The 19,761-nt window shown below is 40.2% G+C and overlaps 2 protein-coding genes across 6 annotated transcripts in view; one reads left to right on the top strand and one right to left on the bottom strand.

Moving 5' to 3' along the window:
- Positions 1 to 4,788, bottom strand: part of LANCL1 (LanC like glutathione S-transferase 1) — a 37,330-nt gene extending 32,542 nt beyond the window's left edge. Inside the window, exons 1-3 of one of the 4 annotated variants that reach the window (XM_047870104.1) lie at positions 4,741 to 4,788; positions 4,336 to 4,432; positions 678 to 795 (exon numbers count right to left, since the gene is read on the bottom strand). In XM_047870104.1, the coding sequence (XP_047726060.1) occupies positions 678 to 795; positions 4,336 to 4,416 (199 nt within the window). In that variant the 5' untranslated portion in view covers positions 4,417 to 4,432; positions 4,741 to 4,788. The other 3 variants (XM_047870103.1, XM_047870102.1, XM_047870105.1) reach the window with 3 other exon arrangements.
- Positions 1 to 19,761, top strand: part of CPS1 (carbamoyl-phosphate synthase 1) — a 370,424-nt gene that overhangs the window by 170,276 nt on the left and 180,387 nt on the right. The window contains exons 1-2 of one of the 2 annotated variants that reach the window (XM_047870100.1): positions 4,915 to 4,935; positions 7,372 to 7,539. The gene's annotated coding sequence lies outside the window, so the exon portion shown is untranslated. Of the gene's footprint in view, positions 1 to 4,914; positions 4,936 to 7,371; positions 7,540 to 19,761 lie in introns of those variants that run through there. The other variant, XM_047870099.1, reaches the window with a different exon arrangement.

The following is a 19,761-nucleotide window of genomic DNA, read 5'->3' as shown; positions in this document are numbered from 1 at the left end:
TTGCCTTCTTTTCTGAGTAACTGGAAAACAGGGAGTCTCTAAACCGTGCTTCTTCAAGATTATAAAGCCGTCTTTCTGTCTCTCTACATCAGTAAACTCAAGTTCTTCAGCGTTCCTTCTTTGGTTTCTCTCTCTCTCACTTCCTTGAAACCTATATACTATTTCTTCCCAAACTTTGTCCACGTCTCAATGACCAGCAAAACAGTGAATGCAAACCAACTAGCGATGACTATCTGGAAGGATCAGTTCAAACAATCTACGGTTCACGCTGGGTTCATGTACGATCCCTGTTTGTTTCCTGTGGATAAATTGCCTTTATTTCTGTTTCACATGTTGTATTCTGAGATGCTTCCCAGCTCTTCCCACTGAAATTCCATCTCCAAATTGACTATGTAATGCTAAGCATCATGTTTTCTTTCCACAAGCAGCTATCCAAATTTGTGTCAGGTATGACATATTCCATGAATATGCTTACCCTGCCCTAAATTCAGAGCACTGTTAAAAACCCAAAGATATCAAGGCCAGGCTGAGAGCACCGCATTCTCCCGGAAGCAATTACTCATATACAGATGCAGTAAGCACTTAAGGGCGTCCCATTCTGTCAGACAGCTCTCCAAAGCTAATGCTTTGGCTCTCCTCTGTAATGCTTATGCCAGCTCACGGTCAGCACTTCATACCTGTCCAGCCAGTGTAAACAGTGCTATCCCGAGGGTCTGCTGACTTTAGGCCTCTCTCCATTTGCTGAAGAAGCTCTCGAATCTTATTGTTCAAGCGTTGTGAGAACTCGGGAGTTAGCTGTAGGTATTAAAGGGAAAACAAGTATCAAAAAATATGGACCACTCAACTTCCCAGACTATAGGCTATCAAAAATAGGAGGGTACTTCATTTCCACTTAGGTCACATTTTTTTTTTTGCCTGGGAGAACTGGACAATTATTTTATTCTTAACAACAAATTAATAAAACTGCTACTATATTTTCCTACTCAAGGCAGGAAATACTTTTGTTGCAACTTAAATGTTTTACATAAAATTTGTAAATAAATGCTAAAATAGACTGCTGTACTTTCCACCTATTAGGGAACATCTGTTATTTAAACCAATATTTTTTATTATAATAAAAATCATTTTAATAAACTAAGCACAAATCATAAGATGTTTGCTATTTTCTAGCCATTCAAGCAGCAGCAATATTAATTTCCAAAAGAAACACTCTAGTTGTTTTTGTTATTTAAAAAATGAGTTTGGGGCGCCTGGGTGGCGCAGTCGGTTGAGCATCCGACTTCAGCCAGGTCACGATCTCGCGGTCTGTTGAGTTCGAGCCCCGCATCAGGCTCTGGGCTGATGGCTCAGAGCCTGGAGCCTGTTTCCGATTCTGTGTCTCCCTCTCTCTCTGCCCCTCCCCCGTTCATGCTCTGCCTCTCTCTGTCCCAAATAAATAAACGTTGAAAAAAAAATTAAAAAAAAAATGAGGATAAACATTTATTAAAGTCCATCTGTGAAAAAATGGATAAACAATTTTTACAAATTGTACAAGTAGGATAAGAAAATCAAAATAAATTCAGGGATATCAGGAGGCTTAGGCAGAGTAGAAAGAATATCAGACCTAGTATCAAAAAACCCGTGCCCAGCATACTGCCTGGCAAAGGAGGGGCTTTGCCCAGATGAATAAGGCTGCCTATATCTTTATCTGTGATTGGCTGGGTGATCTCGCTCTACATATGACTTCTTTATGCTTCAGTTACCTCTATAAAGTCAGGATGATAATACCTGCCCCACCAATTTCAAAAAGTACTTTGAGGATCAAATGAAATCATGGGCCTTGGGTCTTTCACATTCAGGGATATAAATATTGATATTTAAAAAAAAATTAAGCAGTCCAAGGGTCTATAACAAGTAATTAGTTGGATATGGATTAAAAGCACACTAAAGTGGGGGCTGTGGGTTAGTGACATCCATATGAAGGCCCATAGATGCTGGGCAAACTGTTAGGCCCACATAATCATTATGTAATTCATCCTACAAGCAACCGAAAAACATTTTGAAAGTTCTGTATACACTGAATCATGAAGTGTCTTAAAAGGTCACTTTAATGTATCCCTCAAAAATTTTAGGAACCTGCTGTGATTCCCAGACTTGGACTTTACAAAGCAGTAAAATTTGAAAAAGGTTGGGGAATATCACATGGTTACAAACATTTCATTTCACCATGTAAGGATTATAAACAAACCTAACTACTACCTGTTAGCATCATAATTTCATTTTTTTAAAAAGGGCATCTCAACACTGAAAAAAGTAAGAAGACAGTATCAGAATTATTATAAAAGATATAAAATTTTACTTCTGAAGAGCATCTCTGATAAGGCAAACCAGACTATCAACCATATCTGGATTATTTATCCTGAAGCACCACTATGATCCCTTATTTTATACTCTGAAGAAGAAACCACATTGTTTGACAGACACACTCCCATTATTTAACAATTTCTGCCAAGAGCTTGAGATTTCAACAAGTCTTGAAAATACATTTAGTAAGATAAAATATACTTCAGTATTAATATAAAAGGTCTATAAATCTCAACTAGATAGAAGAGTGCATTTACATGAGAACATGTCATTTTCTGTTCATAGATCACGGATAATTTATTGTCTTGCCTGGCCTTACTCTGAGTCCAAGAATGAGAACACCTCAATCTCAGGAAGGGAAGTCACTTCCTATTTGTCATATAACTGCATTTAATAAAGGTAACCTGCCTGAGAAAATTGATTGTTTGTGGCAGACCACAAAATTATTCAAACTCTAGCAATAATTTGCAGAGTTTCCAAAAGCCCCCCCCCCCCCTTTTTTTATAGACGCGAGAAAACAGACCAATTCCTAATTGGAAGGTCTGTGTTAACAAATTAAGGAGGACAGATCTCCAGGGTCTGAACCTTGATGTTCGACGTTAAACAATTTTAGAACTGGTATGCTGGTTTCTTTCTGGAATCTCTCCAAAACCATGTGTTAGGTGATAAATCACTTTATTTTTGGACCAGAGTTTAAATTTATGAATACCTTTTTTTCTCCCGTGGAAACAGTTAAATTGGTAAAAGCATTTAATTTATAAACAGTCTGAATAGCAAGCTGTATTTTACTGAAGGCTTGTGTCATTTGGATAAATCCTCAAACATTCTCTTTGCCAAATTAGCATGAAACAGCAGGTCTTTCTCCAACAAGACCAGACAAAATACTTGAGCTTCAGGATCGGCAAAGCTAGACAGAACACAGGTCCAAATGGCCAAAAGGAAGCCATATGACGTCAAGATTGTTCTAAGAGGCTTTGCTTGGGTAGTTCAATTTTGGTCTAAAAAAAATCGACTGACTCTAGATTCATACATACTTTGGTACTCTTCTATCCTGCAACTCTTCTCCATCTATTTCATCCCTCCCACTTGCATTACTGATGATTATGTTAAGTTAATCCATAGTGACAAGTGTTTTAAGGAAAGAACCAAGAGAGCCACATAAAGTTGACTTGGCAGATACAAAATCTCTAAGGCCTTTATACATGTGAAATGCTTTGCGCATGATGAGTTTAGAAGGAATAAACTGGTAGAATTAAAAGTGTGTGCACTTCAAAGAGATCACTCTTCCAACCTTATGCACTCTGATTTCTCAACTAGGTATTCTTAAAAAGAACTGTATTCCCCCTTAACAATTACATTCACTCAAAGAGGCATAAGAAAACACAGGCCTCTGGTATCTTACATCCAGCTTCTCTTTTGCTCAGTGGCTTATAAAGTGCTAACCATTAATTTACTGGGTTTTTTTTTGTTTGTTTTGTTTTTGCTTTCCAGCTGTGGGGGTGTTCTGCAAAGTGGCAACAGTAGGAAGAATTTCAGGCCTATGTCCCTAATTTCTCTTAGCACTTTCGGTTTAAAGATGTCTTTACCACACTCTCCAATTTACACTCATTTACCCTGCCCGTATATGTGTACAAATATAAAGCAATAACATGGCACATGTGACATACCACCAGGACTCCTCCCTTCTTAAAAATGCATACCAAAATCGAACAAAACTGCAAAATTACATGGAAAACGCCATATTCGTCATTTTTGTAATTTAAATTATCAATGACTGAGGTTATTTCAATTATAAATTATTAGTAACAATGACTTTTACAAATGTTAAAACTCAAATTGCATATTTTGACATGTATTTGATATATTTATCTTCCAATTATATATATATTTTAAAAGGGGATGCTCATCCCTTTCTTTCAGGCAAAACTGAGCTTTCTGAACACCAGGGCCTGGATGGAGGTAGGGATGCAGGCAGATGTATCCCAAACTCACCCTCCCGGCAGAATCAAAGTAGCCTTCGGCCAGGGATTTGTTAAAATCGGCATAAGGATTCGGGAAGGCCCTTTGAGCCATGACGCCGGAAGCGAGCCTGCAGAACAGGGGAAAAAAAAGAACCTAGGTTGAGACAGGGGCCTCGGTCGAGTTGCCAGGACAGGGGCAAGCCGCCGGGCAACACCTTCCTTGCAGCTCCTGGGCCACCCCGCGGTCTTGGTGGTCTGAGTGGACCCCGCGCCGATCGTGGCCCGGCTGCAAGGGCGCTGCACCTCCGCGAAAAGGCTGTCAGGGCCCCGCGCCCACAGCGATGAAGGGACCCCGTTTTGCACCCTCCGTTCCCACTCCCGCGATTTGAAGCTACGGCACAGCGTCCAGAAGCCCAGCCAGGCCTCGGCCTCTCACCCAGCAGCCTCGGACACCAACAGAAGCCACGCTTTCACCGCCCACTTCCTGCCAGTCGGACCAATCAGAACCTTCGGCACTCTGGAGGCCCGCCCTCTTCTCGCTTACAGTTTATTAAAGAGACAGGAGTGTGATTTCTAAAAGCTATAAGGGTGATTTAATTCGTGGGTACTTCGGATGCAGACGTACCTTAGGGTAACGTGCAATTGTGCCCCATATTTCCTGACTTTCTTCTCTCTTAATATTTGTTTATTAAAAAAATAATTCAGGTCCACATGATTCATAAAAATTAGGAACGTATGTGTAGAAGAAAAAAGACTGCCTTGAGATCTGAACATATTCGTATTTCTACTGCTCAGACTGAATAAAACAGGGAGGATAATGTCTCTCCAGAGACCTTCCAAACTTTTTCTTTTGTTTCTAAAAAACAAACTCCCAAAACCCAAAGAGACAAAATAAAAACAAAAACAAAAACAAAAACAAAAAACCCACTGCCACCATTAGCTTCATCAAGGACAGAAAACTGGATTATGTTGAAGAGCTGTAAAAAGAGTCTTTTGGGGATAATTGATAATTTAACCTCCAAGGTACTGAAGAAGAGATGTGAATGCCTAAGGGACAAGCTGTCAAATGGCAATTAACACTTCAAGGAAAATGCATGAAAACACAAATCACAGCTCTTAAGAATTTTGATCTGCTCATTAGCCTAAATTGGACTGTAACACTGTGTACCCGAGTACTTAAAAAAATTAACGAAGTCCAACAAAGCAGGACATCCATAACTTTGAAATTCAATGTTTTAACTGTCTCCATTATCTGAAAATCAGTCCTTTCATTTACACTTAAATCCCACCTGGTACACATTGGGCCCGTTCTGTTGCTCAGAGAATTTTGGAGTTCAGTTTAAAAAGTCAGAAACAGTCACTCTCTCTGCTCTTTGCCTTCCTCTGGTTTCAGTGGAGGACTCTCAAGCATCAAACATCCAATGACTGAAGCTCAATCACCACCCCACTGCCACCTTGGCTTCTGACCCCCTCTGGCTCAGTCTGTTTTTTAACTGTTACTTCTAAGACATTTGTTAGCTCCTTCACCTAATTCATGAAGATTTAGTAGAGGCCCTCAGTGAATCTTAAATTGGATAGCCTTCCTATTTTAATAGATGGGTGTGTGGGGGAGCAACTCATAAGGAAGAAGAGGAAAGGGAGTGAGAGGCACTTTATCAATTACTTTTCTTGAATTATTAATGGCTTACTATCATTTTATCTCATTCACAGTCTTTGTATGAGCAATTAAAAGCAGTGTGGTATTTAATAGATTAATGACTACTACGGGGAAAGAGGCAAACTAAGACTGTTGATTGTGCTTGAGCAGAAATAAAAGAAGAGTAGAAGCGGGCAACGATGGAAGGAGAGTAAGTAGGAGAGTAGGATGGGAAAGGGGAAAGGAGTATCTTGGTCAGCTTGAAGGACAGCCTCTCAAAGACCGAAGAAGTAAATGGAAAAATGCAGTGAGGATGTGTAGAGACTATAGGGGTTCCCAATCTCAGCACTATTGATATTTGGAAAGGGATGCCTCTCTGTTGCCTGTCTTGTTCATTGCAGTATGTTTAGCAGCATCCCTGGCCCCTGCTCACTAGGTGCCAGTAGCACCCAATCCCTGAGTGGTGACAACCAAAAAATTTTTTACAGACATTGCCAAATGCCGACTATCCCTGGGAGGAGGCGACAAATTACCCCAGGGATTGTGAATACAGAGATAGTATAACCAAAAGTGTTTAATAAGATTAGGCAACTGTCTGGTTAATTCCAGTATCCTCATTCAAGATTTAGCTTGCTGGAATAATGTGCTGAAAAATACAGGAGGAACTTGGGGAGAGGTTTTGGTGTGTGTGTGTGTGTGTGTGTGTGTGTGTGTGTGTGTGTGTGTGTGTTTAAATCTCAGGTGCAGAAACGAGCTAATTATACTCCTTGGTTTTTAGTATAACATTATTGGTGCATACAAGACTCTATTCTAATTTTTCTCTTAGTTCCCAGTTCCCACCCATTCTTCTCCTCTAGAAGGCAAAGACCACAATATGTTTAATTTATATATCCTTTGGAAAATATGGGTTTTGTAGGAATGTCCTTTAAAGACTTTTTTTTAACATTTATTTATTTTTGAGAAAGAAAACGTGTATGTGCGAGTGGGGAAGGGACAGAGAGAGAGAGAGACAAAGGATCTGAAGCAGGCCCCTTGCTGTTAGTGCAGAGCCCTGCTTATGGTTCAAACTCAGGAACCCTGAGATCATAACCGGAGCCGAAATCAAAAGTCGACTTCTTAACCAACTGAGCCACCCAGGCGCCCTCGTATGTGTTTTAATAAATGGAATAGTGCTGCAAATACTCAACAACTTGTGATTTAGATCTGTGTTGCTCTATATACAGTTGGTTGTATTAGATAATGTATAATATCTTCATAGTTGTCTCCACTTCGTTTTACTTATCCTTTCCCCTAAGGATGGGCATTGTTTCTCACTTCCACATCATAGATAATACAGCCAGGTAAATCCAGGCACATCTTCTCAATCTGTATGTGAGTATTCTTGAGATATATACCATAGTCCGCCCTCATTGGTGGTTTCTTTCTCCGCAGTTTCAGTTCCCCATGGTCGACCTTTCGCTGGAAGCAGATGATCCTCCTTGTGACAAATTGTCAGAAGCTCAATAATAGCCTAATGCTACCTCATGATGCCTACGTTGTTCACCTCACCTATCTCACTGTGCAGGCATTTTATCATCTCACATTATCACAAGAAGAAGGGTGAGTATACTGTGATATAGTACAATAAGATATTTTTTAGGGACTCCTGGGTGGCTCAGTCACTTACGCCTCCAACTCTTGATTTTGGCTCAGGTCATGAACTCATGGTTTGTGAGTTTGAGACCCACATTGGGCTCTAGGCTGACAGTGTGGAGCCTGCTTGAGATTCTCTCTCTCTCTCTCTCTCTCTCTCTCTCTCTCTCTTACTGCCTGCCCACCCCTTCTCACTCGCTCTCTATCCCTCTCTCTCAAAATAAATTAATAAACGTATAAAAAGAAAAAAAATTAAAAATAAGATATTTTTAGAAAAAGATACCACATGCACATAACTTTTATTACAATATATTTTTATAATTTGTCTATTATTATTGTTGTTTATCTCTTACCATGCTTAAGTTATAAATTGAACTTTGTAATAGATATGAATGCCTAGGGGGAAAAACATAGTATATGTAGGATTCAGTCCTATCTGTGGTTTCAGGCATCCACTGAGGATCATAGCTTCCACAGATAAGGGGGACTACTGTACCCATTGCTGAATCAAAGGACATCTTATACTTAGTTTCCCTAGTCCCTTTAGATTGCTTTCCAGAATATTGGACGAATCTATATTCCCTTCAATAGTATCTAATAGTTTCTGTCATTCCCATATCCTCTCCAACACTGGATATTATTTAGTGTTCTAGTGTTTGCAATTTGTTTTTGGGAGAGAGATAACGAGAGTGAGGGAAGGGGGAGAGGGAGAGAGAGAGAGAGACAGAGAGACAGAGAGAGAGAGAGAGAGAGAGAGAGAGAGAGAGAGAGAGAAAATCTTAAGCAAGCTCCATGCCAAGCTCAGATCCTGACATGGGGTTTGATTTCCCCACCATGAGATCATGACCTGAACTGAAATCAAGAGTTGGATGCTTAACTGACTGAGCCAGCCACTCTGGTGACCCGGGTTTTTGCAATTCTAATGGACAATGTGGAAAAGTCATCGATGGTTAAACTTCCAGTATTTTTGTTGCTAAAGATGTTGATTGAGTTTTTCTTCATATACCTTTCAGACATCTGGCCTTTCTCTGAGATTTATTTATTCATATCCTTCACCCATTTTCCTCTTAGGTATTGCACTGTTTTCTTGTTGATTTGCAGGAGTTGTCTTTTGTTTTTGTTTTTGGAGGGGAGGATATTGCAGGTATCCTTTGGCTTTAGAATCTCCACTAATCTGTTAGCTTTTTCTAGGGTATCTTTCATTGAACTCTAATTCTTCATTTTAATGAAATTAAACCCATCCAACTTTGACATTGGGATTTGAGGATTTAGCTTCGTGTCCAAAAAGTCTTTCTCCACTCTGAGGCTACAAAGATGGCTTTCTGCATTTTATTTTCTTATATTTTAGATCTTTAACCTATCTGGAGTTTACTTTTGAATATAGCATAAGGCGTGGATCCAAACTTACTATGGGGAGTGTATAGAATTGTTTTGAAAGTTCAGATACAAAGTATGAACAAGTTCTCTCTTTGTTAGTTTGAAGAACCCAAAGAATCTCTCCCTAGTTCTGACTGAAAAGAAAAAACGTTTGGCATTGACATATCTGTGCTAGTCTTCTGGAGCTGTCATAACAAAGGGCCATCAGATTGGGTGGCTTAAACAACAGAAATTTATTGTCTCACAGTTCTGGAGGTTGGATATCCAACATAAAGGTGTTGGCAGGGTTGATTTCTTCTGAGGGCTCTCTCTTTAGCTTGCACATGGCTGCCTTCTCCTTGTGTCTTCTATATGGTATCTCTGTATGTCTGTTTGGTAATCTCTTCTTATAAGGAAACCAGTCCTAATACAGTAGGAACCACTCTAATGACATTATTTTACCTTACTTGCATCCTTAAAGGACCTGTATCTCCAAGTGCGGCAACATACTGAGGTACTTGGGAGTTAGGGCTTCAACATATGTATTTGGGGAAGGGGGAGGCAATTTAGCCCATAACAGTACTGTTTCATCTATGGCTGTGGTGGCTGAACACATCTGTGGTTAATATAGTTTTGACTGTTGACAATTTTTCAAGGACCATTTCATTTTTGATAAATCTAGAATAATTTTTTTTTTTTGGAAAACATATTATAGCGTTCCTTCTCCTAATTTGTAAATGTGCCTTGTGTAAACTCTCAGGAAATAATCATTGTATTATTGCCTTTAAAACAGAACACTCTAGAAATCTGGTAATGTCAATGGTAAACTGAGAAAACGAGTGTCTTCTGAGGTCTCTTTCCTTCTGTTCTAAGACCTTAGTTTCAAAATGTTATAATGTGTACTAGTTAGGGTGAAAGTAAGTTATAGTTACAAAGAGGCTCAAAAACATGGCAGGGAAATAAACACATTTGTTTTTCTTTCCTTTAGGTTAGCTTTGCTCCTTGTAGCCATTCAGGATCACAGATTCATTCCATCTTAATGTGTCACACTTGTCTGTAAGATCCATAGTGGTCACAGGCATATCTGTATTCCAGCCTGTGGGAAGGTCAGGGAAACACAGGGGTGCACATGCCTTCAGCTCCAGACCAGGAATCCATTGCTTCTCACACGTTATTCCACGGAGGATTAAGCCACCTCTAGCCTCCCAGCAGCCTGTGAAATAGTCTTCTGCTGAGCTGCTGAGTGTCCAGCCACAATGCAAGAGGACTGCTTTTGGTGGCCAGTTACTGGCTCCAATGCATAATGGCAGTTCTAGTAACTGCTACTACGTGTATCTGATTGAGGGCATAGCATGCTTACATTTCTGTGGTATTTCCTCTGCTTCTGACCTCCCAGCAACTACACATTCTCTGTTTCCTCCTCCAATTTCCCTAGAGCTTTCTTGGTAACTAGGTCATTTACCTTTGGTAGAAGGTGGATCATAAGACTCCATAGTCTCTCTTTTTTTCTAGAAAATTCTCCCCCTTCACAAAACAAAACTCACGCACAAAATTTGGCAAATGGCTGTTGCTTTTTACACTTTTCTCCTCAGTATTGCATCTGTTGTGGAGAGTACCCTATTTCCTTTTCAGCTCAAAGAAGCATAAAGCAAGAGTTATCTAAGCTTGAGTTTAAAATCACCATGCTGTTGGTTTAACATCCAGCTGGGACTTTTTAATACTGAAACAATTTCCTATTTCATTCATGATAGAGAATTCATGGATTGACAGGAGCTATTGCCAGTGAAGGAAACAAGATCATAAACACACATACACCATGCACACTGCAGTATACTTTTAATTTCCCAGAGATAGTATTTCCTATGGTGCTGGCAGCGTTTCCTCCCTCCCTTGTCAGGACTGTTATTAGTGTGCTGACAGATTCTTTTCTCTAAATGTACCTGCTGGGTGAGAGCCGCTCTCATGTGAAACACAGGTGTGCTGGGGTTTTCTTAGGAGATGAAAGGCTGTGGAGTATGGAAAGCCGGTAGAAAAATGTATAAACATTTAAACTGTCTTTTCCTCTCGACACTTAATATTTGAGAAGGGATCTTGATCAACCGTGTTAGCCCATGTCTTTACAAGCAAAATGAAAAAGGAGCTTTCCCCTTTATTGCTGACAATATGTACCTACATTGCATTGTTAAAATTATGCGGGTCCCCGTTTCTCTCTATGCTTAAAATGCGTAATGAAGGTAGAAGTGGAAAGTATCCCTTACCAGAGCAGACTTCTTGCAGCAATGAGTCATTAATCAGGAAGATTACATTTTCTTCCATCCCCAGTCAACCATATAAAACTCACCTATGGAATGGAGATGATGTATTGCCAAAGCCCCATAAAACAGTGCCCCATTTTGAGGTATTTTTTTGGCATATCTGGCAGTCCTGTTTCCTGGCAGGGTAAGGTAACCAACAGAGAGACACTGTGGCCCAGACAGTCTCTCTTTTAAGCTTCAGAATTGCCTCACAGCAGGTACCTTTCGATTATTTAAAAGAGAAACTTCAAAATTTTCTGACTTGCTTGGTAGCCACGTTTTCCGTGCTTCTTTTTTCCTTCCTATTTGCCATGAGAGGCAAGAGTTCAAATGTGACAGTGAGTAACTACAGGAGAAGATTAGCTTATGATAAGAGTTGGGGGAAGCTGCACCTGTAGAGCAATGTGACTTGAGGAGTATAACTTCGATCTGGAAGGAAACTTGAGGAATTCAGCTGCTGCCATGTAGGATCATCTGGAACCGATCACATTACTGGTCGACCTATGGCTGCGGTGTAGACAAGAGGGGCTGTAGCCTTGAGGAGGAGCTGGCTTCTCTGCCATTGTCCTCCAAACCTGGGGGCCAGAGCAGCTCTCGGAGCTGGTAGAGAAAGCAGGGATCAAATGCTCAGGCTTAACTTTCTGCCCCCTGGGGGACGGGATTTGGAGTCCAAAGGGTTATACAAAACTTTTTGCCCTGGTAATTTTAAGTTCTACAGCAGTATTGCTGATATATTATGACACCTTGAGAGCTTATTAAAGATACAGATTTTCAGACTTCACGGCCAGAGGTTTTGATTTAGAAAGTTTGGTTTGAATCTGTATTTTTATTTTTTATTTTTTTATTTTTTTTAATTTTTTTTTTAATGAAATTTATTGACAAATTGGTTTCCATACAACACCCAGTGCTCATCCCAAAAGGTGCCCTCCTCAATACCCATCACCCACCCTCTCCTCCCTCCCACCCCCCATCAACCCTCAGTTCTCAGTTTTTAACAGTCTCTTATGCTTTGGCTCTCTCCCATTCTAACCTCTTTTTTTTTTTTTCCTTCCCCTCCTCCATGGGTTCCTGTTAAGTTTCTCAGGATCCACATAAGAGTGAAACCATATGGTATCTGTCTTTCTCTGTATGGCTTATTTCACTTAGCATCACACTCTCCAGTTCCATCCACGTTGCTACAAAAGGCCATATTTCATTTTTTCTCATTGCCACATAATATTCCATTGTGTATATAAACCACAATTTCTTTATCCATTCATCAGTTGATGGACATTTAGGCTCTTTCCATAATTTGGCTATTGTTGAGAGTGCTGCTATGAACATTGGGGTACAAGTGGCCCTATGCATCAGTGCTCCTGTATCCCTTGGATAAATTCCTAGCAGTGCTATTGCTGGGTCATAGGGTAGGTCTATTTTTAATTTTCTGAGGAACCTCCACACTGCTTTCCAGAGCGGCTGCACCAATTTCCATTCCCACCAACAGTGCAAGAGGGTTCCCGTTTCTCCACATCCTCTCCAGCATCTATAGTCTCCTGATTTGTTCATTTTGGCCACTCTGACTGGCGTGAGGTGATACCTGAGTGTGAATCTGTATTTTTAAAAAGCAACTTCTCCGTATGATTGTCTTTCTGACTAAACTTTGAAAAATAACTGGTAAGACACACACACAGAGAGAAAGAGAGAGAGAGAGAGAGAGAGAGGGAGAAAATCTTGAATACAAAAACTATGGTGCTAAATGGTAACAAGTAAATTCTGTGAGTTATCATAACATCCAGTTTATATTTGACACGTTATTGTTCCTCATGTATTTCCTGGGCTACTGTTAAAAAACAGAAGAAAAAAAAAGAAGGAAGAGAAATGTCTGTTTAACCTATCACAACCTCTACTTATGGGTAGCTATTTCACCTGAGATCCTTCTGGAAAAGGAGCATCCATACTCCTTTTGGCGGCTGATTAGGGATTTTAATATCCTCATACTTGTAGGAGCTCTTTGTTGGATGTAGCCTAAATATCTCTCAACCAGAAGTTTAGAAATGTTTTGAGCAAGGTGGAGAGCAACTCGTCAGGACACGTCTTTTCGAGTTGCAAAACTTTAACTCGATTTTCTTCAGGCAGACTTGTTCCATTGTACACATTTTCATCATGGGGCCTAACTCAAAGCTCTTTAGTAAAGCCCTTGTCCTGAAGCCCAGGGGCCAGGCAGAGTAGTGCTGAGGGTTGTTTTTTCATCTTCTTAACCCTGTCTCTGGAGAACATCTAATGACCGGTCATTTGGGGGAAGTATAAGCGCCCAGAACCCTTGCTTCAATCTGGGATCAATCTGAAGGGACACCTTAATCTAGAGCTGCCCATGGGACTGGCCGGGTCCTCTGCTGCAACTGCATTGCCATCAGCTTCTCCCACTGCTCAGTCTGCCACTCTCCTTTACCACCCTCATTCCAGAGGGGCCTTGCAGTAACCTCCTACACGCAGCCCCTCTCTCAGGGTCAGTTTCAAACGACCAAGCTTAAAGCAGGACCTATGACTGTCTTTGCTTGCTTTAAATCCTTACTCTGTAAATGGATCCTACCCTATACAAACACACACACACACAAAGTACATTGAAACACATCTTTGTCGCTACTTACAACTTCTGGACGTGAAGTCTAATTCAAGTATATTCTTCACCTTCTACCCTCTCATGTCCTCAAAGAGTCTATACATTGCTTTCTCAGAAGAATCTACTGAATAACATGTCACTCTGCTTGCCTTTCGTGTGGCCCTAGCTGTAGCGATGCTCCAAACCACCACCTCTTTGCTGCTTCGAGCTTATGGTCATCTCTCCCTTGCCCTCTGCCCTTAGCCATTTAGATATTCGGCAGGAGGGTTTGCACTCTGGTGACTTACAAGTAGCTTACAAATCATAGGTGGATCCTGATACATAACAGATTGAATTTGAATCATCTGAATTTTGTGGCAGCTCCATAATTTATACATGGGAGTGGCTGAGGCAGCTGTCCCATGGGGCGGGACACAGAACAGGATTGTTTGGACATGCATGTGCAAAATGCTTCACATAAAACAGAAGAGCATCAACTGTGCGATTTAAGTTACAAGGAATGAGGAAGTGGATGGAAATTACACCATGTTCCTCCAAGCCACTTCCTGGCAGCTGCATTCTTTGAATGACCTGCTGTCTTTGTGTCTAAGATCATCTTAGGTGTTAGTTAGTACATCATGATGCCCCCATGCCCCCTTTAAAGCTAAGTCTGATTTCTCTTTTTTAGTTTTCTTTCCTCCACAGTTTGTCTTTCTTCATTCAAGAGTTTGGATAGTAAATTTACCTTTACACATGTTTGTGCTCCCAGCTATATGTATCAATTTGTAAAAAGCCAAATGGAGAACAGTTTAGCATCAGTGAAATGTCAGGAAAATGCCCAGAAGGCACCAATGCAATACTGGAGTTTCGAATTTTGAGAATGGAATTAGGCCACTAAATCAGTTTTCCTGCCTATGTCAGGGACCACAGGGATATGTCCCAGTTCTTTTTAAAAAGGGGCATCTGAGCCTCACTCAGTATAACTCACAGGTCTTTGCTGGGGACCTGTGGGAAACCTTTGGACTTGAAACTAATTGAATCTGCATTGAAATGGCCTTTTCCTTTCTTTATTAAATATCTGATTTGCTTTACAACCTTTTTCTTTGGCTTGCTTGCATTATTCTTTTTTAGCTGCACATGTTGGCTATTCTCCAAGGTTGAAAGAGAAGAAAGAAAAAGAAAAAAGATCAGGACTGAATTACACTGTTTGTTAGATCATGAGTATAACTTTCCCCTTTGTGTTAGAGGAAAGGACACACCTCCTCTGATTTAGAGGGAGATGAGCCAGTTGTCAGTGTAAAGTATTATTATAATGTTTCCAGTGCTATAGGAGGAGCAAAAACATCCTTTCTATTTGAAAAGTGAGGAAGGAGGGCAGCATATGTCTGGGCTCATCATTATAATTCAGACCCATACCAAGAAAACTCTGTCTCTGATTGCAGGCTGAATTTGCTCATGACCACATTTCTTTTCCAGGGCTCGACAGATTGCAGTTTTCTAACCGTCTCCTTATTAGCATGCTGCCTGTTCTCTCTATCTACTCCTGCTGCACCTGCTGTGGTAGTGATTGTGTATATAGGTACCATTGCTTTGAGAGATTAAGGGTGCATTGTGAGCAGGGCTAAACCAATGGATTTATCAGGGTATAAATTCCGCCCATCTTTTGAACAATAACTGAAACATCTGTCTTGTGAAAGTAATGTTTCTCTTTGGGAATTCTGGGTTAAAAACTTGTGTTTACCACTGCACCTATATCCCCTTTCCCACTCCCGTATCTCCTTTACTTTTTAGTTTGTAATTGCATGCAATAGCCAGAAACATGGTAGAAAGGTTTACTTTTATATTTATAGAAAAAAGTAAAAATTATTTCTCAAGTTTACTGAGATTTTTCTAGCAAATCTAAGAGAGGTCTTAGTGGACTGCAGATTCATACTTTTCATGAATACTTTACTTTCATACACATCTGGGAAATTAAAGTTGCAACAGATGATTAAGGATTATTGCAATTTGTCCATTGGAGATCTTAGTAAGAAAATTACTTATTATTTTAATATTTGAAAAATTATTTGGTCTCCATTGCAAATTTATAGATGATGGGAAAGCTTATCTCTAAGGCTTGGATCAGGGCAAACAGCCTTCAAGAAGGACTTTAGTTTGATTACCTTTTAGGACTGAAGAATATATATCCCACAGTTTAAAAGGAAAGGGGTTTTGGGACACCTGGGTGGCTCAGTCGGGTAAGCACCCAAGTTTGACTCAGGTCACGATCTCGCGGTTTGTGAGTTCGAGCCCCATATCGGGATCCATGCAGACGATGCAGAGACTGCCTGGGATTCTCTCTCTCTCTCCCTCTCTCTCCCTGCCCCTCCCCTACTTGCACTCTCTTTCTCAAAATAATAAATAAACTTAAAAATTTTTTAAAAATGAATAAAAGGAAAGGAGTTTTCCCCTTTCTCTCTCAGATGTTACTGTTTGCCACTAGGTTTAATTTGACTTGAAGAGTGAGGTATTCAGCTGCTGCTGACTTTGTCTTGAATTTCTGGCCAGAGAGCTTTTTAGAGGACAGATGAAATCTCTTGGTGCAATATGGGTGGAGGTGTGTTGGAACTGGTTCACTCCCTGACAAATCTCAGGAATGAATGCTTTCCTCTCTGCATGTTGACTACCAGAAGTAAAGTGGAGCAACCTAGAAACACGGCTACTCTATTTTCATGTGTGCATGAGGGAAAAATGTTCCCTGGTGCATTTATTGGCTAGAACTTTGACATTTCCATTTTGGAGGTCATAGGAGCAAGTAAATAAATATTATGTAAGGAGCAATCAAAGATATGGAAATGTAGTGTAAGCCAAAAATCATAAAATGGGGAGACGGAGCCATAAACTAGTCACAGGACCTCAGTTATACTTGCCTTTCCCCATGCTATCATAAGAATGAAAAGAAGAAGGAAGGAGGGAAGAGAGAAAGGAAAGCAGGAAGGAGGGAGAAAGAGAAAAAGAAATTTCACTTTATATATAGTCTTGCTTCAGTTGGAGGGCGACTCAACTGTGAACAACATTCTGTGTTATGTTAGCATGTAAGTTACCAGCATTGTTCTGCCCCTCAGCACACCAGTTGGGAAATTTCTTAGAGCTGGAGCCTGGTTGCTAACCTTAATACTCTCAAAGGTTATGGAGGTATTTGTACGTTTATAGACCTACCACTCACCCCACAAACTGTCCCCACTATAGATTGTAATTGTTCATAATTCCTTCTTTTCCCTCCTGCACAGCCAGGGTGAGTTTCTGTATGTGGGTTTATGTCACTTTAGTTGAAATAATGTCAGCATTGGTTGTATGAGAGAATTTTGTATCTAATACATGCATTGACTTTTATAAGTAAATACAGAAAATCTTAAAAAAATCTCAAAATCTTAAGTGATTTTACAATAACATTTTAAATGCAGAATTGAAGATTTAAAAATGATGCATATTAACATCTAAATGTATCCACTGCAACTTGAACTCCTGTTCCAGTTGTGGAGTTGACTTTTGCATTTGTATTGTACTGCATTTGCAGACAGCTCCGGGATACTTGGGATACTTGCAGGAGATAGTGGGGATATGGGGAAGGACCTTTAGTGGCATACTAAATTGTGATAGTGTATATCAAGTGTTAGAAGAGAGGCTGTCTTTTTCCCATGGTGGCCATGACCATAATTAACAGAAGTCAATTCCTTGGAAAACTGAAGTGCGATTGTTCAATTTTTGGACCCACAAATTATCATCCACAATTTGAGCCGTGCAACACATGTGTGTACAGTGTATTTGTTGGCCTGTTAATGTAATTCTTGAAAAGCTTAGTTTATACTTTTCCTGTGTGTGTGAAATAAGAATATTGTCTATAGAGCTCTAGCCTCGGAGTCCAGTCCTATTTCTTCCTCAGAAGTCTCTTATCTCAGAAGTCTCTTATCTCAGTCTCTCAAAGCTCCATGGTCTCTGGATTCCTCATGTATAATAAGATGCAGTAGGTTGTGGGGGCAAAGCTGGAAAATCCCCCAAAACTGTGATGCTCTGGACTGGGACACTTTATAATATTTCCAGGGAGCTAATTTCTGAAAGCCATTAATCAGTTTATAAACACATTCTTTGACACGAAGGTTTGAATTGTATATTGGCAGGAATTGTTTGAATAATTGACTTGAATAAGTTTAATTGGTTATAAGGGAGTGCTTTGTTTCTTTGGCTGATGTAATTACTGCCTGTTCTCAGTTCCTGCAGGAATGATTTAAATGCTGGATGATGTATCTGAATTGCATTGGTTGTACTAGTGTGCATTTGATGCCTGTGGATTTGTTTAGCTCTCCCTGGTGCTCTGTGTGTCCTGTGACAGTGGGCGTTACCATCTTGCTATCACCATTAGGGAACCAAGTCTCCACCAGTTATCCCATAAAAAAAAAAAATATGTAGGATCACCTTCAGCAGATCTGTTGGCACTAGGGATTGAAGATGTCTCTCTCCTAGAGGAATCTTTTCCTGGGGGTCCTATTCCAGTTAAAGGACCAAGCTTTCCCTCCCTCCTGTTAGCCTGAAGAATAGTCACATCTCAGTCTCTCCGAGTCTCAGTTCTATCTCCTTAACTTAACAGGGGCCTCAGTAGAGATTTAAGCATGGGTGGCATCAAAGCTGGTGAGAATCAGCTGATCCACTGGCAGCCGCCGCCACTATGACGGGGGAGTTGCTGGTAATCAAAAACCTGGTGGCACAGCCAAAGCCAACACAGTTGGCTGTTATGAATTGAGGTTGAGGCCAACCCAATATACCAACTGACAAGAGTTGGTCAACAAGAGTTGACAAGGCTTCACTATCCTTCCAGAATTATTCTTCTGTGCTGTACCGTTTTATGATTATATAACATTCATCTCGGAAGTCTCAAAATATATTGTAAGCAATAGCAGCGTTTGCTCACTAGAGAACCTTTAAATGTAGTTGTACAGTTTCATGACCCACAACTTTATGCTTTTTACACATAGAGAAGTAGAAGTTCCAAAAGGTTAAGTTAATTGCCATAATCCTCTCGCAAGTCACTACAGAAGTCAGAAATAGTGTAGCTACCGTGAATGGGTAGTGGACAATTTCTTTTCTTCATTGAGAAATGCAGGTGAAAGCCTTTCATAGCATTGAAGTGATCATCTGCAGAAAATAACTTTTCATGTGTTCTTTGGATGAAGTGTAGAGGATACCTGCTTTCTTCACCCCCACCATAAAGCCCAGAGGGCCACTGCTAGCAAAGAGTCTAGTAGAGGATATTTTGTTTCTTGCCTTCCTTGATATGAATTTAGGATTACATACTCAGGATAGCTAGTAAGAGAATATGGAAATCTAATTTCCAATAATTACAATGAAAAGAGAAATTTCTCTATTTCAAGGTTCTTGAATATTTTGTGTTTTGACTGCTTTGGCTTGTTACTCCTCCTCAAAAAAAGAAAACATTTTTAAATAAAATATAAAGGATTCAAAGAAAACAATCACATTGAAATATAGTTATCAAAATAAACTAAAAATCGTGATACAGTAATGTATGTGCTTCTTATTTACACATTAAATTTTTTTTAAGTTTTACTTATTTTGAGAGAGAGAGAGGAAGAGAGGGAGAGAGGGAGAGAGCGAGCATGAGTGGGGGAGGGGCAGAGAGAGGGAGAGAGAGAATCCCAAGCAGGCTCCATGCTGTCCATGTCAGGCTCCATGCTGTCCATCCCGCTTGGGATTCTCTCTCTCCCTCTCTCTCTGCCCCTCCCCCACTCATGCTCTCCTTCTCTCTCTCTCTCTCAAAATAAATAAATAAACATTAAAAAAAAGAAATAAAAAAACATAAGTAAATTCCTTTGAATTCTATTCCCAGACCCCTGTCTGTGGGTTCAAGATGAAGAATTCCTTCTCTGAACTCCTTCTCTGAGTGGGATCCAACTCATGCACCATGGGATT

This window comes from Prionailurus viverrinus, chromosome C1 (genome assembly GCF_022837055.1).
Source record: "Prionailurus viverrinus isolate Anna chromosome C1, UM_Priviv_1.0, whole genome shotgun sequence".
In the NCBI taxonomy this organism is placed as follows: Eukaryota; Metazoa; Chordata; class Mammalia; order Carnivora; family Felidae; genus Prionailurus; species Prionailurus viverrinus.
Note: the sequence above shows the minus strand (reverse complement) of the source record. Positions and strands in the feature narration are given on the sequence as shown.